This window comes from Ictalurus furcatus, chromosome 19 (assembly GCF_023375685.1).
Source record: "Ictalurus furcatus strain D&B chromosome 19, Billie_1.0, whole genome shotgun sequence".
Classification (NCBI taxonomy): domain Eukaryota; kingdom Metazoa; phylum Chordata; class Actinopteri; order Siluriformes; family Ictaluridae; genus Ictalurus; species Ictalurus furcatus.
Window position 1 is genome coordinate 15,700,507 of NC_071273.1, and position 22,256 is coordinate 15,722,762.

General features: G+C 39.0%; 2 protein-coding genes across 3 annotated transcripts; one reads left to right on the forward strand and one right to left on the reverse strand.

Annotated features, from left to right (window-relative positions):
- Positions 1–418: 418 nt before the first annotated feature.
- LOC128623697 (uncharacterized) lies at positions 419–1,726 on the reverse strand. Of its 2 annotated transcripts, none has more exons than XM_053650849.1 (3): positions 1,597–1,726; positions 1,050–1,338; positions 419–964 (listed from the first exon to the last, which is right to left on the reverse strand). In XM_053650849.1, exons 1-3 carry the CDS (start codon positions 1,650–1,652, stop codon positions 644–646), a joined length of 666 nt encoding a protein of 221 aa, XP_053506824.1. In that variant the 5' UTR covers positions 1,653–1,726; the 3' UTR covers positions 419–643. The 2 variants fall into 2 exon arrangements, with proteins under 2 accessions (XP_053506824.1, XP_053506823.1); XM_053650848.1 differs by having other exon boundaries at positions 1,050–1,344; positions 1,597–1,715.
- A 10,515-nt stretch (positions 1,727–12,241) lies between these two features.
- Positions 12,242–20,558, forward strand: phyh (phytanoyl-CoA 2-hydroxylase). The gene is made up of 9 exons (XM_053649758.1): positions 12,242–12,404; positions 13,485–13,540; positions 13,644–13,754; positions 16,819–16,987; positions 17,081–17,162; positions 17,257–17,438; positions 18,375–18,524; positions 19,412–19,546; positions 19,672–20,558. The coding sequence occupies exons 1-9, from the start codon at positions 12,336–12,338 to the stop codon at positions 19,723–19,725; spliced, it is 1,008 nt and encodes a 335-aa protein (XP_053505733.1). The 5' UTR covers positions 12,242–12,335; the 3' UTR covers positions 19,726–20,558.
- The last annotated feature ends 1,698 nt before the right edge of the window (positions 20,559–22,256 follow it).

A 22,256-nucleotide genomic window follows, 5' to 3' on the forward strand; every position in this document is an offset into this window, starting at 1 on the left:
CCATCAGCTGTTAAGAATTACCAATTGTCAAATGTGTTCTATTGGTCCTTACTCGTATACACAAGACATAACATTCCACCAATAGAAGGCAACAAATTACCAATAGAGACTCACAGGGACCATTAAAATTAATACAATTCCCATTATAACCATTAAAACCATTACAAATTTTATGAGGGATTCTACTGTGGGGTTTTTTTCATCAGGGTCATTCATTCATTGACATTAACCACTTTGTGCTGGAACCTGGATTCCATACTATGGAAACATACAATCTAACCCTAGAAACCAGAGAACCCTGAGGAAACCCATGCAGACAATGCGAGCACAGAAACTCCACACAACTCCACATGTTTTAGTCAATAGTAAGGCATACTATGAGGCATTTTAAAATATTCCTTTTTTTATTGCAGAAGCATTACATTTTTAAATGATTGTGTTGAAATACATGTCTTAAACCAAGAACTAATCTAAGTCAATAAAATTAATGACAAAGGCAATTAATAAAATTGTAAAAAGTGTCCGCTGATTTTGTGAGGGTTCAACTGTTTGTTAAACACATTTATATTTATAATTTCAGTAAAGGACCAACCTGTTGAATGAAAAAAAGGATAAGCCTGCCAAAATTTACAATATGATCAACTTAAGAAGTGGCAAAGAAGTCATGCTCATTCTGCATTTGCTTTTGGAACAGGTCTTTGGCATATTTTTTTTTTGTGTGTGTGTTTAGATATTTGTTCAGTAAAGCTTTGTAATGCTTTTCAGGGTGGCCATCCTTATTGTCTTCCTTCCATGTGAAGTAGACATTGGTATTAGATATGTTCAGATTGTTAGCTAGCCATACCCAGAGCCTGGCACAGGGCAAGAGAGCCACAGCAAAGTAGATAGGGTCTTTCTTCATCGTCTTACTGTAAGTTGCCAGATATTTCTTCATGGCTGGTGTTGGATTGATAAAAGGTGTACCCTGTAGTCAAGAATATGTTATGAAATTTTAAAATAATGGAGATATCATGTATATAATGCAAGTATTGCTATATATCAGCTCTTACCTGTAAGAAATATTGCTGAAGTAACAAGTCCAGAAATTTCTTGTAACTTGTGTATCTTCCTGTCATGAAGTCTCTAATGTCGTTTGGTTTGCTGACCTTCTTGCTCATCGTCTTCAGCATTTTGGTAACCTCTTGCACGTAGTTGATGTCCTGCAAAGTGAAGTTGACGTAGCGCTCAGCTTGCAGGCTGTTGGTTTGCATTTGCTGTAAGAAGTCGAGCTGGAGCGTCTTGTTTGCGATGTCCAAGTTCATATTCCAGAGATCCTCATAGACATCCGTGGATGCCAAACTGTAGCTACAACAATGCAGGTATATCATCTCAATATATTCCAGTGATATGCAATATATTATATTTTACTTACTTTTGTTGTTATAATTAACTTCAGACTCCTTGCTCCCAAATAAACTCAAACCTCCCACAGTTACTGAATAATTTAAACTAAATCAATCAAATTGGGATGTTAAGGGATTCATTATACTGCTTCAAATTTATGAATACCTAAGCATTAGCAAAGATTAGAAACAAATATTTAAAATCAGTTCTTACCTCAAAGAGGAGAGAAAAAGAATGAATGACAGTGCAGCAGACATCATTGTTTTCATTACACAGAGTTGTGTATAATGCAACACTGTAACAGAAGTGGTCCACTTTCAGCAGCAACCCTTTCTTTAATAAAGCCTAAAGATTTCGCAATATAAATGACACATGATTGCATGTTAAGATAAAAGAAAGTCATTAAGTAATTGTGGAGTTGTCCAGCCTACATCTGAACCAATACATGTAAGGAGTCATGTAATGAGTCAATGTAATTTCCTATAAGTGTAGCAAAAGTTATGACCTGTAGCAATCACTTTAAATCTAACCAAATCAACTTTTGATATCTATCTAGCAGCAACCCTTTCTTTAGTAAAGCTGTGATTGAGCAATATAGAGTAATGATTGAAAGTTTGTGAACCCTTTAGAATTTTCTATATTTCTGCATAAATATGACCCATGTGACCTCTTGTGCAGCAATAACTGCAACTAAATGTTTCCAGTAACTGTTGAGCGATCCTGTACATCGGCTTGGAAGTACAGAATAACTGTACAGAATAACTCTGGGATTCTGGAGGGTTTTCTCACATGAACTGCTTGCTTCAGTTCCTTACACAATATTTTTTATTGAATTAAGGTCAAGGCTTTGATTTGGCCATTCCAAAACACTAATTTTATTCTTTAACCATTCTTTGGTATAATGACTTGTGTGCTTCAAGGGTTTTGGAAAGAAAAGGGAAGCGGGAAACAGGTCTGTAGTTGTCAATTGCAGCAGAGAAGAGAAGAAAAGGTTTTGAAGAGAGTACGGGCTAGGGTGTGATGTAGGCTAGGCTGGACTGGAGGTTGGGGACAGATGCTGTCAAGAGAAGATGTTAGAGTGGAATATAGCATGTCAGTTGCAGTAATTAAGTCCAGTGAGGAGAGGTGGCTATCAGAGGGAAGTGAGGTTGTGACAATGGAGGAGGAGTGTGAAAGGGAAAGGGAGCGAAGATTGCGACGAAAGGAGAGAGAAGGTGAAGAAAGTGAGGGGGGTGGGGGGAGAGAAATACAAAACTGGATAAATAAATGGTCAGAGGTGTGGAAAGGAGCAATAAGAAGATTTTGTGTGATGCAGTTACATGTGAGGATGAGGTTGAGCTGTTTGCCGGCTTTGTGGGTTGCTGGTGAGGCGAACTGCTTGAGGTCAAACGTGGGGAGGAGTGCAAGAAAATCAGCTGCATGTGGCAGGTCTGGGTGAATGTTGAAGTCACTGAGGACCACGAGAGGAGTTCCGTCATCCGAGATGGCGGACAGTAGCATGTCAAACTCTTCGTTGAACTTTCCCAGTTGACCTCGCAGACAATAAACAAGAAAGTGCATTTTGGCAGGGTCAGTAACTGTAACTGCATGCAATTCAAATGAAGTGTAGGAGCAAGGGGGAGAAAGACACGTAAATTTCCATGTTTTGGAGAGAAACAAACCTGTACCACCCCCTCGTCTGTTGGGACACGAGGTATGAGAGAAGTTGAAGTTGGAGGCTAGGGCAGCGGGTGTGGCAGTGTTCTCAGTATTGATCCAGGTCTCAGTCGGATCCATCCCACTGAGGTTGCAGTGGGTGGCAAAGGCAGGAATGAAATCTGCCTTGTATATGGCAGATTGGCAGTTACAAAGTCCAATGAATATCGGAATTAGCTCTAATCTAGCAACGTGTAAACATCTCGTAGCAACAAGGAAGCGCTTCTATCTGACAACCGATGCTAAATCCAGTTTCAACTAAAAATCAAGAAAGAAACACTTCCCAGATAGCAAACACATTTGGGCCGATTCCGGTAGAAATGCACCACTATAGGCTCAATGGGTGAAAAGGTAATTGCCCAGAGCCCTGCCGACTGTTCACACCACTTCTGGCCGACAGATGGTTTTTGCTGTGTGGGCCAATCCCTGCTGAAAGCAGGTGTACTTGCGGCAGGTCCATACTCCGTGTATCTGTGTGTATCTAATTTCGGCCCGAGTTCGTTAAGTCACAGTCAGGTCACAGTTAGAATTAAGGAGCTCCGCCGCCTCCGGGGGTGTAGTTTTGGCGGTTAAATCAGTTAGGATCCTCGAGGCTGCAGTCATTCTTCGTTTTCAATAGGAATCATTTCAGCTGAAGAACATAAGTAATTTAATTGAGTAATTTCAGTCTACAATATTGTTTGATGTTTAAAATGTCAGTAAGTTGTTTTTTTTTTTTTTTGAAAATACGACGAGAACATAACATCAGATGGTGTACTAGCAGCTAGCTAGCCGGCTAGGTAATTTAGCTAACGTTAATGACGTGTATAAGATGCAGGAGGACGTGACAAAGTGCCCAAATTGTGTATTCATTCATGCAGTAGATCCTGATGGTTTTTTATTTTCATCTTATGTCTTTATTTTTTTGGATAGGTAACGCGCTAATCCTCGGGCAGAAAACTGGCATAAAGTTGGTTTGACACAGGACGGTCGATATTCGCAGATATGCGGAAATTAAGGGACCGTCTCTATAGTTACATACGACGTTGTTAAACACGTTTCTAACTTCAATAGCATTTGAAGGGAATGACTTACAGTCACACAACCAACTGTATAGTGTTCGACTAGGTGTCAGGTATGACTCACACCTTTTTAGATTTTTGACATTTTACAAAATAAACTATTAAATCATATGTTAAAAAAAAAAAATTGCCATGTGTTTCATTACTGAATGGGCTCATACACAAAATATACCATAATTTAAAGCTCAATAGCATTTGAAGGGAATGACATACAGTCACACAACCAACTGTATAGTGTTCGATTAGGTGTCAGCTATAACACACAGCATTTAGATTTTTTATATTTAATAAAATAAATTATGAAATCATGTGTAAATATTTCCATGTATTTCGATAACGAATGGGCTCCTACAAAAAATATACCATAATTTATAGCTCAATAGCATTTGAAGGGAATGACGTACAGTCACAAAACCTACTGTAAAGTGTTCAGCTAGGTGTCAGTTATAACACACAGCCACACAGTCCCATTATTAGATTATATTGTTAACTTGGCATGATAACAGACCCATTGTTCAGCTCAAAACTGGATTTCTTATGGCGTTTGTGCAATTCTTAGCTTTAGTCTAGCAACATACAAAAATTTCTCTCATTATTCAATCCCTTCAGGATCACTCAATGTTTAAATGCAACTGTATTTTACAGACAGCTATAACAAGGGCAGGAGGAAGGCCAAAGAGGGCAGGACCTGGTCAGACCTCCAGTCAGATGTGGAAATGTCTGTGCAAAGATCACCAAGGTGTAAAACATACTGATATTTTTTCAGCACATCACTCTTACTATTCCTTGATGCTTTGAGGCTGTATTTAAAGTTGTATTTTCATGAACCGTTGTAGTATTTTGCAATATAGTCAATATTTTTGAAGTGTACATTTAGTTTTGATCAATTTCATTTTTTATTAGGAGGAGTGTCCGGAATGGCCCCCCTGGAGGTCAGGAGCATTGTTTGTTCGACTCAGAGGATGTGTGCCACACCACCCAAACAAATTCTTAAACCTGCCCCCACTGTTAACTTCCCCACAGTCACCCCAAATGCCACTTTCACCCCTGTTCCCACCACCACTTTACCAGCAGCACCATCAGCACACGGCTTGTTCACAGAGATGCTACAGAACTGGCAGCTGATGGATGATACGCCATGTGACTGTATTCTTCTGCTGTCTGATTGACTTTCTTTTGTAGATATTCATTTTGTAGAACATTTTCCTCACTTCCCTTAACACAGTGTTCTCTTGTAGCACTGCCAGGCTTTTGAACTTTACAAGGGGCCCCCAATAATCATCAGAACCAGGTAGGGCCAACAGTGATTTCCACTCGGCCATCTTACAGGAATTTGTGTAGGTTAGGAATAAGACTAAGTATGGAGTTGTATAGTTTTGTAGTGTGCATCATTTTTAAATATTGTTTACTTCTTTATCATAGCCATGCTGAGGGAGGTGCCGACTAAATCAGTGATGGTGCTGGACCAACAAACCACTGAGATTGCTTCAGCTACAGGAGGTCCAGGTGCAGTCTTTAAATATTGAGGAAGGTTTCTGCCCCTGCAAGACTTTCCTCAACTGCGTAGTCTGGAGCAAAGGATACAACAGAGCCCAGATTACAAGCAAAAACTGGTGAGAATTTTTTTTCTTTTTTGTTAAAGACTTGCTTGCACAATTACACAGCTATTGAAAGCATTTATTTTTTTCTCAAAATGACACACTCATACTCAAAGCACAACATTCAACACCACTTTGATATGAGGGAACAGTTATGATCTAATCTTTGGTAGAGGAGGAAAACATGGAAAACACACAGGGCAGGGTAACTGCAGGAGTAGTGAGAAGCACTGACAGTTGACGAGGCAATACATGCTTATTAATTATTTATTTTTATATTATTTTATATTATATTAATGTACTCCGGTTTCCTCCCCCAGTCCAAAGACATGCATGGTAGGCTGATTGGCGTGTCTAAAGTGTCCGTAGTGTATGAATGGATGTGTGAGTGTGTATGTGATTGTGCCCTGCAATGGACTGGCACCCTGTCCAGGGTGTACCCCGCCTTGTGCCCCATGCTCCCTGGGATAGGCTCCAGGTTCCCCCGCGACCCTGAAGAAGGAGTACGCAGTAGAAGATGGATGGATGGATGGATTATATTAGTGTTTTTTAAAAATCGGTTTCAGGTAAACTGGTTGGTGCTTATTGACCGGGCAGATGTGTGCAACTGCACCTGGTGCATATTGAAGCGGGTGATTGCCAACTCCCTGGCAAAGAACCTCAATTGGAGGAGAGTCAATGGAAAGACTTCACTGGCAACTCTCCAACTCGGAGAGGTCGTGACTGGTAAGTATCTGTTTACATACAGAATTAGCTGTCTCTCCCAGATTATATGTAAGGAATAATCTAAGGCTAGGTGTGCATTAAATGATTTTAATGCATTATGTGGCTGCAAAGAACCACTTGTTCAAATAGATTAATGCACAGCTAGCCATGGATTATCGTTTATACCATGGTCTTTCCACAGTTATAAAGTTAAAGCTGTCATTGATTGTAGAGGCGCAAACTTTGATTAGAAGTTTAAAATGACCGTTAATTTCCATTAGTTAGGTTGTTAGATCTGGAATTTTGCCCGATATAAATCAGACACAGAGATAAAGTAGTGTAATAAGATTCCATTTATTTGAATGAATTGAAAAATATCTATCAGACAGAGATTAAGCGTGTATGAATTACCTGCGTCATGTGTGACTCAGCAGTCAGTGTTGCGCAGCAGTAGTGTAGTAAAACTGAGAGTTGAATTACTTCAAAAACAGTCATATTACCACCTTAAATACTGTGGTGGGGTGCTTCACAGCTGGGCACGCCTCTTTAATTAGCGAAACAAAGTGTAATCACGTGAACGAGCGACTCCCGACTGAATATGAATATCGGAATTAGCTCTAATGTAGCGACGTGTAAACAGCTCGTAGCAACAAGCAAGCGCAGTTACAGCTTCTATCTGACATCCGGTGCTAAAACCAGTTTCAACTAAAAAACAAGAAAGAAACACTTACCAGCTACTGTTCGCCTGGGTGAATAAATGCTTTTGCTTGTATTTTTGAATTTTTTTAACAACTTGTCACTGTTGTTCTGTCACTGTTGCGACTTATATATTGTATTGACTATCTATCAATCAATCTATCCATTCTATGTTTCTCCAAACATAACTCTTCTCATTTAAACCAAAAAGTTCTATTTTGGTCTCATCTATCCACAGAACATTTTTCCATCAGTTTTCTGGCTTGTCCACGTGATCTTGATGAGCAACAATGTTCTTTTTGGAGAGCAGTGGTTGTCTCCTTGCAATCCTGCCATGCACACCATTGTTGTTCAGTGTTGTCCCGATGATGGACTCATGAACATTAACATTAGCCAATGTGAGAGAGAGGTCTTTAGTTGCTTAGAAGTTACCTGGGTTTCCTTTGTGACCTTGTGGACTATTACATATCTTGCTCTTATTTATTCACTTTTAAAATTACTTACTTGCTTATTTACTTGAATGGTAAACCAAAATGAGCTACTTCAAATTGTGAAGATAATAATGGGAATAATTCCATGAATTCAATGACATCAGCCTGGATAGATCATGGTTCTACATTAGCTACATGAGGCTGCATTTAGTAATTTGTATTTTTTTAAAAAATCTCTATTCCCTCTATTCCATGCGCTCAATGTCTTTGTGACATATAATAACTGGACACTTTATTAGGAACACATGTACCATGTTCATTTTTATCCTCAGAATTGGGGGAGAGGCATGGGAAGATGTAAATTTCATTGGCTTTCAAAGAACAGGAATCTGAGGCTCTAGTAGGCACAGGCTCACCCAAACTAGACAGTTTAAGTCTGGAAAATGTTGCTTGGTGTGTGAAATCTCAATTTCTGCTGCATCATATTGTCGGGTCAGAGACTGACACCAACAGCATGAGCTCAACCTGATTTGTGTCAATAGTTCAGGCTGCTTCTGGAGATGTAATGGTGTAGGGAGTGTTTTCTTGACAGAATTGAGCATTGCTTGGATGTCTGAATTAATTTATCTATCTATCTATACTGTATACATATATACAGTGTGTATGTATATAAAGTCAATACATTATATAAGTCACACCAGTGATGGAACAACAGTGACGAGCTATATTAGAGCACAAAACTTTGTATTGAATTCATAATGAGATGGTTTTATATTCGTGTTGCTGAAGGTAACAGTGGCAGCCAAAATGACTGTAATAAGAAATGCTACAAATGCGTCTTCTAATGAATGTACACGTGTATGTTTATATTTATAAAAACACCAATAAATAAGTGGGTTGATTGTGTGATACTGCTCGTCAATGTCAATGCCCCTGTTGTGTACTTTGTCCCAGTTACATAAGCAGTTAGCAGTGCGAACATTAGCCACAAGCTAGTCGCTGTAGAGAAACCGTTGCCAGGAAACTATCATTTTTTTCTGAATAACATGGCTCTACGTGCGGCGGACAGATTGAAAATTGTCCTGAACCACCTGGACCGTTCCGGTGTTGCCGTAGTATCCTTTTATGCTTCGGCTAATGTGTTTACATGGGGCTTCTTCAGGCAACGGGGCGGAAAACTCGCCCAGGGTCCATGTGTGCTGTCCGGGGACAGATACGCACCAGGGCTCAAGGCTTGGAGAGGCCAGTTATGCAAGAAAAGTTTGACATGCTACTGTCCATCATCCCGGATGACAGAATGATCATTTGATCATGTTGAAGTCAACGATGACTTCAGGAAACAAAACAAAAAGAAAGTAGTGAAGTAATTGTGGAGTTGTCCAGCCTAATCTGACTCAATTCAAATGTAATTTCAGTGTATGTACTAAGACTGAAAATGTAGCAAGAATTATGACTTCTAGTACTCACTCTAAATCTAACCACTCAATTTTTGATGAGATTTTAAATGTATAATATTTATAATGTATAGTTTATGAACTCCATTAATGTATTGAAATAAATTCTATCTATCTACCATCTACAGTGGTGATTGAAAGTTTATGAACCCTTTAGAATTTTCTATTTTTCTGCATAAATATGACCTAGAACATCATTAGATTTTCACCCAGGACCTACAAGTAGATAAAGAGAACCCATTTAAACAAATGAGACAAAAAATATTATACTTGGTCATTTATTTATTGAAAATGATCTAATATTACATATCTGTGAGTGGCAAAAGTATGTGAACCTTTGCTTTCAGTACCTGGTGTGACCCTCTTGTGCAGCAATAAATGCGACTAATCGTTTCTGGTAACGCTTGATCAGTCCTGCACATCGGCTTGGAGATATTTTAGCCCATTCCTCAGAACAGCTTCAGCTATGGGATGTTGGTGGGTTTCCACACATGAACTGCTTGTTTCAGGTACTTCTACAACATTTCTATTGAGATAATTTCAGAACATGACTTGGCCATTCCAAAACATTAACTTTATTAAAGTTTTACAAACTGCAGACAGGAAGCAGTGTTCTTTTTGGAGAGCAGTGCTTTTCTCCTTGCAACCCTGCCATGCACACATTCAGTGTTCTCCTGATGATGGACTCATGAACATTAACATCAGCCAGTGTGAGAGAGGTCTTTAGTTGCTTAGAAGTTACCCTGGGTTCATTTGTGACTTTGTGGACTATTACATGTCTTGTTCTTATTTATTTACTTTTAAAATTACTTACTTGCTTATTTACTTGAATGGTAAACCAAAATGAGCTACTTTAAATTGTGAAGATAATAATGCGAATAATTCCAGGAATTCAGTGACATCAGCCTGGAAAGATCATGGTTCTACATTAGCTGCATTTATTTATTTGTATTTTTAAAAATCTCTATTCCGCGTGCTCAGTGTCTTTGTGACATATAATAACTGGGAGCTTTATTACGAACACATGCACCATGTTCATTTTTATCCTCAGAATTGGGGGAGAGGCATGGGAAGATGTAAATTTCAGTCGCTTTCAAATAACAGGAATCTGAGGCTCTAGTAGGCACAGGCTCACCCAAACCAGACAGTTTAAGACTGGAAAATGTTGCTTGGTGTGTGAAATCTCAGTTTCTGTTGCATCATATTGTTGGGTCAGAGATTGACACCAACAGCATGAGCTCAACCTGCCTTGTGTCAATAGTTCAGGCTGCTTCTGGAGATGTAATGGTGTAGGGAGTGTTTTCTTGACAGAATTGAGCATTGTTTGGATGTCTGAATGAACTTATCTATACTGTATACATATATACAGTGTTTATGTACAGTGCATCCAGAAAGTATTCACAGCGCTTCTATTTTTCCACATTTTATGTTACAGCCTTATTCCAAAATGGATCAAATTAATTATTTTCCTCAAAATTCAACAATATCCCATAATGACAACATGAAAGGAGTTTGTTTGAAATCTTTGCAAATTTATTTAAAAAAGCACATCTACATAAGTATTTACAGCCTTTGCTCAATACTTTGTTGAAGAACCTTTGGCACCAATTACAGCCTCAAGTCTTTTTGAGTATGATGCTACAAGCTTGGCACACCTATTTCTGGGCAGTTTCTCCCATTCTTCTTTGCAAGACCTCTCAAGCTCCATCAGGTTGGATGGGGAGCATCGGTGCACAGCCATTTTCAGATCTTTCCAGAGATGTTCAATCGGGTTCAAGTCTGGACTCTGGCTGGGCCACTCAAGGACATTCAGAGTTGTCCTGTAGCCACTCCTTTGTTATCTTGACTGTGTGCTTAAGGTCATTGCCCTGTTGGAAGATGAAGCTTCACCCCAGTCTGTGGTCCAGAGCGCTCTGGAGCAGGTTTTCATCAAGGATGTCTCTGTACATTGCTGCATTCATCTTTCCCTCGATCCTGACTAGTCTCCCGGTTCCTGACACTGAAAAACATCCCCACAGCATGATGCTGCCACTAACATGCTTCACTGTAGAGATGGTATTTGCCAGGTGATGAGTGGTGCCTGGTTTCCTCCAGACATGACGCTTGCCATTCAGGCGAAAGAGTTCAATCTTTGTTTCATCATGGCCTGAGAATCCTTCAGGTACCTTTTGGCAAACTCCAGGCGGGCTGTCATGTGCCTTTTACTGAGGAGTGGCTTCCGTCTGGCTACTCAACCATACAGGCCTGATTGGTGGAGTGCTGCAGAGATGGTTGTTCTTCTGACACGCTGGAGCTCTGTCAGAGTGACCATCAGGTTTTTGGTCACCTCCCTGACTAAGGCCCTTCTCCCCCGATCGCTCAGTTTGACCGGGTGGCCAGCTCTCGTAAGAATCCTGGTGGTTCCAAACTTCTTCCATTTACGGATGATGGAGACCACTGTGCTCATTGGGACATTCAATGCTGCAGAAATGTTTCTGTACCCTTCCTCAGATCTGTGCCTCGATACAATCCCGTCTCGGCAGTCTACAGACAGTTCCTTGGACTTCATGGCTTGGTTTGTGCTCTGACATGCCTTGTTAACTGTGGGACCTTATATAGACAGGTGTGTGCCTTTCCAAATCATGTCCAATCAACTGAATTTACCACAGATGGACTCCAGGGGAGTTGTAGAAAGATCTCAAGGATGATCAGTGGAAACAGGATGCACCTGAGCTCAATTTTGAGTGTCATGGCAAAGGCTGTGAATACTTATGTTTATGTGCCTTTTTTGTTTTTTATTTTTAATAAATTTGCAAAGATTTCAAACAAACTTCTTTCACGTTGTCACTATGGGGTATTGTTTGTAGAATTTTGAGGAAAATAATTAATTTAATCCATATTGGAGTAAGGCTGTAACATAACAAAATGTGGAAAAAGTGAAGCGCTGTGAATACTTTCCGGATGCACTGTATATAAAGTCAATACATTATATAAGTCACACCAGTGATGGAACAACAGTGACAAAACTTTGTATTGAATTCATAATGAGATGGTTTTATATTCGTGTTGCTGAAGGTAACGGTTGCAGTCAAAATGATTGTAATAAGAAATGCTACAAATGCGTCTTCTAATGAATGTACACGTGTATATTTATATTTATTAAAAACACCAATAAATAAGTGGGTTGATTGTGTGATACTGCTCGTCAATGTCAATGCCCCTGTTGTGTACTTTGTCCCAGTTACATAAGCAGTTAGCGGTGCGAACATTAGCCACAAGCTAGTCGCTGTAGAGAAAACGTTGCCAGGAAACTATCATTTTTTTCTGAATAACATGGCTCTACGTGCGGCGGACAGATTGAAAGTTGTCCTGAACCACCTGGACCGTTCCGGTGTTGCCGTAGTATCCTTTTATGCTTCGGCTAATGTGTTTACGCGGGGCTTCTTCAGGCAACGGGGCGGAAAACTCGCCCAGGGTCCATGCGTGTTGTCCGGGGACAGATACGCACCAGAGCTCGAGGCTTGGAGAGGCCGGTTATGCAAGAAAGGTCCAGGAAATGCATTTTACCGTATAACTGTAGCCTTCGGCATTGTAGCAATTTCGTCAAATATACTTTTTTTTCTTTTCTTTTCTTTTTTTTTTAAAGAATAACAATTTCGTCCTTTATTTTTGCTCTTATGCAAGTATTTTGAGAAAAAAAAAATGTACCCGTGTTACTTAAACTCCCATATTGGTCAGAATAATTGGAACAGAACCAGGATTTCCCCAAGAGTAAGGGCATAAAACAGAGAATACATTTGGCTAACGGTCATTTTAATACTCTCAGTCTGTCAGAAATACACCTAATTGTAACGTGACGCACTTAAATTACTTAAAGTAATGTTTTAAATGTTTTCTAACGCTTCAGGATGTTAAAATCTAAACAGAAAAAAAATGGGACATCTAATATTCTGGGACAGTTCAGGGATATGGGGACCTTGTGTACTTGAATACTTGATTATATGAGCCTAGATTAAAAACTAGTAAAATTCTGAGTATTAATTTATTGTTTACATGATTGAATATTAGGTTATTGATTAATTAAACTTCCAAATGTTTTAATAAAACTGACTGTTATTTCACAGAGGCTGTTAGATTGAACTTTTAATATTAAAAGGCTAATTTTGTATTGTTTTGTTTTGTTGTTTGAATTGGCAGAAGCAAAAACTAGATGTTGGTAAATCTTTAAATAGATTTAAGTGAATAACATTAACTTCAAATAACATTTAACTTAGAAAGTACATGAGCAAGGCATGGAGAATTGACATAAGTCATATTTAGGATTTTCTGAACCAAATCCATGACTATCCCAGATGACTTATTGAGCTGATCACCAGATATGGGCAGGAGAAATGGTGGTAGAGGTCATGTCTGTGAGTGATATTTCCATTTTCCCTTCTGTTAAGAGTAGACATTGATTTTCCTTAAATACTTGTAATAAAGCGCACATCCTTTACATCTGCACGAAACCTGTCACATCACCATCCTGAAGCACTTCAGTAAGTACCTATCTTGTTGTGACGAATATCATGTCATAAAACATGAGCTGTTTTTTCTCCTTTGTGATGATCATTCACATCCACTGTGTTATTTTGGCTGTAGGTACACCTTTGATACAGACGTGCTGTCTCCAGAACAAAGACTTGCTTATGAAGAAAATGGCTTCATTTTGATCAAAAACCTGGTTTCTGAGGAGGACATCAATAGATTTAGGCAAGAGTGTCACTCCACAAGCACACTACATAAGATTACTCAAGCTACTCTTAGTAGTGTCAGCTGGTTTCTTAATTAAGGTTGGTAACGTGTTCCACTGAGGTCAGCAGGAACAGGATACACCAGTTCTGAAACACATTGTTCGCAGTATTGTAACTTACATTACTTAGAAATGCATAGGGTTTTGCAGAGAAGCGCTTGTGACAGGCTGTGTGTCAGCCAACTGAAGTGTAGTATCTCAGGCCTTACCAAGTGGGGTAATTGTGTCAGGATTGTGATCATCTGACACACAGTGGTGCATGAAAGTTTGTGAACCATTTAGAATTTTCTATATATCTGCATAAATATGACCAAAAACATAATCAGATTTAAAAGTAGACAAAGAGAATCAAATGAAACAAATTAGACAAAAAAAATATACTTGGCCATTTATTTATTGAGGAAAATGATCCAATATTACATATCCGTGAGTAATCAAAAGTATGTGAACCTCTAGAATTAGCAGTTAATTTAAAGGTGAAATTAGAGTCAGGTGCTTTCAATTAATGGGATGACAATCAGGTGTGAGTGAGCACCTTGTTTTATTTAAAGAACAGGGATCTATCAAAGTGTGATCTTGTTCCAAAGGAGATTTTTGAGGCCCTCAGAAAAGGAGTTGTTGATGCTCATCAAGCTGGAAAAGGTTACAAAATCATCTCTTTAGAGTTTGGACATCACCAATCCACAGTCAGACAGACAAATGGAGGAAATTCAAGACCATTGGTGGTCGAACAACAAAGATCACTCCAAGAGCAAGTATAATAGTCTGCAAGGTCACAAAGGTCACAGCATCCAAACATCCCAGTTCACCACAACACTCTATGCCTGTGAGCCCTGTAGATCTGAACGTTTACCTAAAAACAAAAATTGACATAAAGCTTGATTAAACAAGTATGTCTTCAGCCTGGACTTAAACACTGAGACTGTGTCTGAGTCCCGAACATTAATTGGAAGGCTGTTCTGTAGTTGTGGGGCTTTGTAAGAGAAAACTGATCCCCCTGCTGTAGCCTTCATTTTTCGCGGTACCAACAAATAGCCTGCACCTTTTGATCAAAGTAGGTGTGGCGGATCATAAAAGACCAAAAGTTCGCTCAGTTTCTGTGGCGCACGACCATTTAGTGCTTTATAGGCCAATAGTAGTATTTTATAATCAATGTGAAATTTTACTGGGAGTCAATGCAGTGTGGATAAGATAGGGGTGATGTGGTCATATCTTCTGGTTCTAGTAAGGACTCTTGTTGCTGCATTCTGGACAACTGTAGCTTGTTTATACTCCTACTGGAACATTCAGACAGTAAGGCATTACATTAATCCAACCTAGAGGTGATGAAAGCATGAACTAAATTTTCTGCATCGTGTAGTGACATTCTATTTCTTATCTTAGCTATATTTTTGAGATGAAAGAAGGCTATCCTAGTAATATTATCTACATAAGCGTAAAATGAAAGACTGGAGTCAATAATCACACCAAGGTCTTTTACTGCTGCACATGATGAAACATAAAGGCCATCCAGAGTTACTATGTAATCAGAACAGCAGTGGTGTGTGCATGGCAGGGTTGCATGGAGAAACTGACTGCTCTCCAAAAAAAACATTGCTGCCCTAAATCATGTGGACAAGCCAGAAGGCTAATGGAAAAATGTTTTGTGGACGGATGAGACCAAAACTTTTTGGTTTAAATAAGAAGGGTTATGTTTGGAGAAAGGAAAACACTGCATTCCAGCAAAAGAACCTTATCCCATCTGTGAAACATGGTGGTGGTGGTAGTATCATGGTTTGGGCCTGTTTTGCTGCATCTCAGCCAGGACCGCTTGCCATCATTGATGGAACAATGAATTCTGAATTATACCAGCGATTTCTAAAGGAGAATGTCAGGATATCTGTCCATGATAAATAAAATGAGCCAAAGCACACAAGTCATTCTAACAGGGAATGGTTAAAGAAGAATAAAGTCAATGTTTTGGAATGGCCAAGTCAAAGTCCTGACCTTAATCCAATAGAAATGTTGTGGAAAGACCTGTAGCAAACAGTTCATGTGAGGAAACTCACCAACATCCCAGAGTTGAAGCTGTTCTGTACTGAGGAACGGGCTAAAATTCCTCCAAGCCGATGTGCAGGACTGATCAACAGTTACCGGAAATATTTAGTTGCAGTTATTGAGGGTCACACCAGATACTGAAAGCAGAGGTTCACATACTTTTCCCACTCACAGATATGTAATATTGGATAATTTTCAATAAATAAATGACCAAGTATAATATTTTTGTCTCATTTGTTTAATTGAGTTCTCTTTATCTAACTGGAGAACTTAGAAATCTGACAATGTTTTTGGTGATATTTATGCATAAATATAGAAAACTAGCAGCACTGTAATGGAAATTTTCATGACAGGAAAAGTCTGACCAAGATTATCTTTAATTTTGTAACCTTTATGGTGAACACAAGGTGGCAGAAGAATAGTTGTTTATCAGATTACAAACTCTGGAGCCTCACTTACAAAACTGGGCTTGTATTCCAGAGTGAAAATAGCTGACCCACCCATAAAAAGGTTCATAACATACCTGTTTTTTGTTTATTAATAATCTTGAATGCATATAAATAAGGTCTTGATTATCACTGTATCTATAAGAAAGCTGGTGGAATGTATAAGGGAAGGGGGAAAGCGAAAGTTTTCATAATGTGTATACACTGCAATTAGATAAAGTTAGGCTATGTTGATTCAGACCATTTCACAAACTACAAGAGTCAGAGCTAATTGTGCATCACAGACCATTTGCACACAGATTAAGTGATAATGGTTTCAGTTAACAGAAGCAAGGTTCCTTTGTTTCTACATGGATGCAGTGATGTACGTTTTCAGTACCTGTAGAGACTTTACATTCATTTTTTTCTTGATTTTACTTTGTAAATCCTAATGTGTGCATGGAAATGCTCATTTTATGCAAAATGCCATGTTTATAAATGTGATGCCTGACCTGTAAAACAGCTATATTTCATGACTCAATGTGTGTGTGTGCACCTGCAGGAAAGAGTTTGAGTGTATTTGTAAAGGAGACGTGAACATTCCTGGCTTGCTGGTTATGAGAGACGTGTCCATCGCGAAGTCTGAGTTCGTGCAGGGGGAGAAGGCTGTGACTAAACTTCAGGACTTCCAGGAGGACCCGGAGCTGTTCCGCTATTGCACTCTGCCTCAGGTCCACACAAACACTATAACATTTGCACATCCAGTAGGTTAAGGCAAACAAAGCTTTAGGCATTGTAACAAATTTGGCTTGTACTTGTAACAGATTCTAAAATATGTTGAGTGTTTCACGGGCCCCAACATCATGGCTATGCACACCATGCTCATCAACAAACCCCCTGATACAGGTAACATACACACACATACTAACTTGTGTATCAATCTTTTGATTAAGATGTAATCTCCGAGCAGTAGTGCAGAGCTGTACATGCTGTGTCTCAGGAAAGAAGACCTCTCGCCACCCCATGCACCAGGACCTGCACTACTTCCCATTCCGGCCAGCTGATCGCATCGTGTGTGCTTGGACAGCAATGGAGAAAGTAAGCCGCCAGAATGGCTGCCTGGTAGTGTTGCCTGGCACTCACAAGGGCACCCTGCAGGAGCACAACTACCCAGAGTGGGAGGTGAGGAAAAGGGACAAACTTTGGAAGGGCAGTGGTAAGCACGAGTAGCTGAATAATTAAGTACTTGTTATATAACTTCCTACTTGAGCAGTAAAATGTTGCTTAGTTTTTGCAAATTAATTGTCTTCAACCTATAAAAAAAAACAGGCTAATCACTTACTTTCCATTACAATGTAAATTAATGGCATGATACAGTCACATGTCTACCTCACAGGGCTCCTATTGGCCTGCAGTAATGGAGACAAGTGCATACAAACGAAGTCAAGATCTGTAATACGTTAATCTTAAGCCAAGCTTACACTGTACGATTTTGGCCACGATTTGGTCGTCTGAGACAAATTTTGAGACTCCTAAAAGATAATATAATCCTAGGCCAAAATCTGTAGTATTTGATCGCTAATTTGACGTGTTCTGCGACAGCCAATTAACGGCCGTTGCGATCAAATTTTTCCTCCGATTAAATTCTGTCAGTGTCAGAAGATCTGAGGCACAGTCCTGTAGTGTGGCTTCTCCTTCTCCGTACGAGTCTCCTTGCGTGCGTCCGTTTTTCACGTCTTTACTGGCATACAGTTTGACATTAATGACAAATGAGGTCCTACAGTGTGACCTGGCTTACAGCCGGGATCGTGTTCGTACAGTCTGACAAGCAACAAGTCAACAAAGGACTATTAAAAATCGCACAGTGTGCACCCAGCTTTAGTAAAAATAGAGAGAATGTTGGGGGTACAGTTACACCTTGGCAATACAACCCACATTACTATGTGTTCTTCCACAGGTAGCTCACAACTGCTTTTTTGTACTAGAGAAGCCAAAATTCCAAAAGTGTACATAGTGTAGCTTTAAATATTAAGTGGTTGATCACTTGTTTGTCTCTGAGTGTGTGTGAATGATGTTCCCTCTGAACACATAAAGCTCCTTTCTTTGCTCTCTACTCAGGGAGGTGTTAACAAGATGTACCATGGCATTCAAAACTACAACCCCAGCCATCCCAGAGTGCACTTGGAAATGGGAACAGGAGACACCGTGTTTTTTCATCCTTTGCTTATCCACGGCTCAGGAATGAACCGAACACAGGGCTTTCGAAAGGTAAAGATGGTTCTTGGATTGAACCTGATATTCTGCATTGTCCCCTTTTATTTTAGTTTATTTCCCATTTCATATCTAGTGTGCTACAGCAAAATGTCAAATGTACTTACTGGAACATTTCTATCACATCTATTATCTGTGGTGCAGTCCAATGCTTATTGGAGCTCATAAGCTGCTCAGTTGTCTTCAGTTTCATTAAAACAGGGCTAAAGTAAGTCCAAAGTGACTTACAAATGAGGAAATACGAGCAAAGCAATATATCAAGCAGAGAACAATACTATACAAGTAGTGCTACCATACAATATTTTTATTTGAGTGCTAGAAGAGCAAAGTGTACAGTGTAAGAGCAGGTGTAAGTACTTTTTTGTTGTTGTTGTTGAGTTATTGAGTTCATTCCACCGCTGAGGGACAGTCAGTTTAAAGGTTTTTTTTAAAGGTATTTTAAGTAATCTTTTGTAATCAAATGAGAAATGTCTTTTTCGTTGTTGTTGTTGCTAGAAACATTAAAGAAGACACATTTGAGTGTGTGATCAAATTTGTTTCCTCAGCTGATAATGTTTGTGGTGATGAGACCAGTCAGATTTATTTGTACGGTGATGCTCATAAATACATGACAGCACTAAAGTCCTATCTACTTCACTTTTAGCAGAAACATTTCACTCAGTAAGGCAAAGTTGTCAAGCCTGTTTCTTTAGTATAATGGATGTTTGAGAGGAATATCAATTTTCATTTTGTTTGTGGTAAACTGGGTCTATACACTGGTACACTTCACTACAAACTGAGCCAGTTCACTCCGTTTTATATGTAATCAATGAAACGTGTGTGTGTGTGTGTGTGTGTGTGTGTGTGTGTGTGTGTGTGTGTGTGTGTGTGTGTGTGTGATTTAGGCCATCTCCTGTCATTATGCCGGTGCTGATTGTCACTACGTCGATGTGAAAGGAACAACCCAGGAGAACATCAGTAAGGAGGTGGAAGAGCTTGCTCGCAAAAGAATCGGGAGTGATATCACTGTTTCCTTTCAGGTTGGTTTCCTGGGCCACACTGAGCATAGCCTGAGTGTGTGGCACACCCAGGTGTAGTATAGTGTTTAGTGCTTTATTGATGTATCATGGGTGTCATCTCACCTTGTGATATTTTGTGCTTGCAGGACTCCTGGGCACTTAGGGGACGCTTGGTCCAAGGAGACAGAACATCACTGTGATCCTTATTTCCTGCTCCAGTGTCTGTAAATCACAGCAGAAACATGCACCCAGAACAATAACTGATGGTATTAAACAATGTGTAATGATGCTGTCTAGGAAGCAATGATTTAAACAATAAAGCTATTTAAATGCTGGAGTAATAGTGTAGGAAATAGGCACAAAGCTACATAGGGTTCAAATTTCAAAGGTACACTAAATATCTGTAATTGTATTTGAATATATTTTCTAACATGTAGAAAAAAGGCCTGATGTTCAACAGAGAGGTTAAAGTATGTCTGAGAGCTTTTAATGGTAAAGAGAATTTTGTGCCTTCTTTAATCAGACAGTCAACTCTAAGCTGAATGTAATCTGTTTGCCATAGACAAAATGGTTTCTGTTTAAGTACATTGTCCAAGTTTAAACCGAAAGCATGGGCCTGTTGAGAAATGCTGCTAATTTTAGCTTCACATAGTTATGCTCGGAGTAAGCAAATTAGAAAATTTAACCATGAATATATATATATTTACATTTTTAAAGTGTTTTAAATGCTTTGTAATTAATATTTTCTTGTAATTGTGTGAAAATCAGTGTAATTTATTATACAATTATTGTGTTCATTTAAATGAAACATTAATATGGAGCTTGGAAGTTGACTGAAGTAGTTGAATAAGAATTTATTAAAATTTTAATTATATACAGTGGCCCCGAAAATATTTGGACATTTAAGCTACACTTACAAATGTATGAATTTCACTGCATTAGAAAACATGTCAAACCAAATGGCATTTATGTTAAATAAAGTTACTGTAAGGATAAAGCAAATAACAGCTTTATCTTCACTTTTCCTCCATCAGCCTTTCTTGCCTCTGCTTCATTTACTCTAAAGAAAAACTAGCGCATGTGGGTTATCACTGAGTGTATACAGCGCCAGAGAGTCTAAATGAACACACTGGCAACCAGAGCAGTTCAAAGAGATGTCTGATTTATTCATACAATAACAGAGGCTTTTATAGGTACAAATAGCCGTGCATAAGCGTACTGCTGTGTGGAAATAATATGGCAGTTGAATTGTCTGGCCACATACATGAAAAACATCTTAGGCAATACAAGAATGTACAGCAGTTGTTGAACATATATGGTGTAGTTCAGAGAAAAGAGGAAGTACCTATGGTGACATGTTAAACTGGCACCTACACATCAGACAGATTCTGTAAAGTTCATGAGACAGAAATTAAACTATAACCTAAACATACTTATACATATCTGAGGGAATAGAGAATAGAGAGTTTCCAACAGTTACCCAAGCACACTTTTCAGGCAAAACACATCCCAAAAATAGAATGTTATGTTTAGAAATGTAAAAAAATAAAAGATATACTAGTCATAAGGAGACAAAAAGTATTTGGACACGTAATCCTATTCTGGTTGTCATGTCATGATCTACCCCATGCGGTTACCCTGCTAAGGGAACATGTCTGAAATTGAAGGTAACTGACTACATACACCCACTATAATTTGTCTTGGGACCAGCTGGTTAAAGGTAATTTTTAAAAACGGCTAGGAAGGGGAAGATACATTTTGAGAAAAGGTCCAGCATAATCAGTTTGCACAAAGAAGGACACCCTATTGGCTAGATCAGCAAAACTGGCAAAAATTCAAAGACCATGTACAGGCAGAAAAACCACCAGCAGACTGGACAGGGTAATTGAGTAAAATCAAGAAAAAACGGCAAGAAACAGCAGCAAGGATTGCTTAAGACATCAATAAGAAAGACCAGATACAGCTAGAACACAAACTAGTCGAAACATGATCAAGGAGCATGGTTACAGAGGGAGAGAAATGCAGAGGAAACCATTCATCAGCCACACTAATAAGAACATAAGGTTGCAAAAGAACATACAGAAAGACAGCAGGTTCTGAAGAAGTCCAAATGCAAAGAATGCAGTACTTATGGATGTTATCTAACTCGTATTTGTCTAAAAAGGTTATATTGTACAGTCATGTGAAAAAATAAGTACACCCCATGGAAATTTTATTTATTTATTTATTAACATATTTGGACAAACAAACATTTTATCCTCTATGAAACACTAATAAAGGTGATACACTCTCTCAAATGACACATAAAATGAACATTTTGTGGTAATTTTCACAATTTAAATTAACAGAAAAAGTAAGTACACCTACACATTTATCACACTTTCAAATCCATATAATTAGAATCAGGTGCTCAAGACTGTGTGTCAGTGATTAGAACCTGCTTAGGGAGTGCAGGTGGAACTTGTCTTATTTATATCCCTCTCATATCTAGTGTCTGGTGTTCCCTTTGTTATTGAGGTGTGTGGTGTCATCATGCCAAGATCTAAAGAGTTCTGTAAGGCCTTCTGAAAAAATGGTTGTGGATGCCTATGAGTCTGGCAAGGGATTTAAAAAGATCTCCAAATTATTTGAAACACATCATTCCATGACTGCCAGTTTGACCAGGACTGACTGTCCCAGCAAGAGCAGACAGTCTGATGAAAAAAGTCCAAGAACTCCAAATATTAATCAC

What these genes read in the sequence shown, in the direction of transcription:
- LOC128623697 (XM_053650848.1), bottom strand. Translation starts at nt 1,652, where the DNA reads ATGAAAACAATGATGTCTGCTGCACTGTCATTCATTCTTTTTCTCTCC. An exon ending in CTTTTTCTCTCCTCTTTGAG is followed by an intron (nt 1,345 to 1,596) that starts GTAAGAACTGAT and finishes GCATTGTTGTAG; the next exon opens with CTACAGTTTGGCATCCACGG. An exon ending in TTCAGCAATATTTCTTACAG is followed by an intron (nt 965 to 1,049) that starts GTAAGAGCTGAT and finishes TCTTGACTACAG; the next exon opens with GGTACACCTTTTATCAATCC.
- phyh (XM_053649758.1), top strand. Translation starts at nt 12,336, where the DNA reads ATGGCTCTACGTGCGGCGGACAGATTGAAAGTTGTCCTGAACCACCTG. An exon ending in ACCGTTCCGGTGTTGCCGTA is followed by an intron (nt 12,405 to 13,484) that starts GTATCCTTTTAT and finishes CTTGTAATAAAG; the next exon opens with CGCACATCCTTTACATCTGC. An exon ending in CACCATCCTGAAGCACTTCA is followed by an intron (nt 13,541 to 13,643) that starts GTAAGTACCTAT and finishes TTTTGGCTGTAG; the next exon opens with GTACACCTTTGATACAGACG.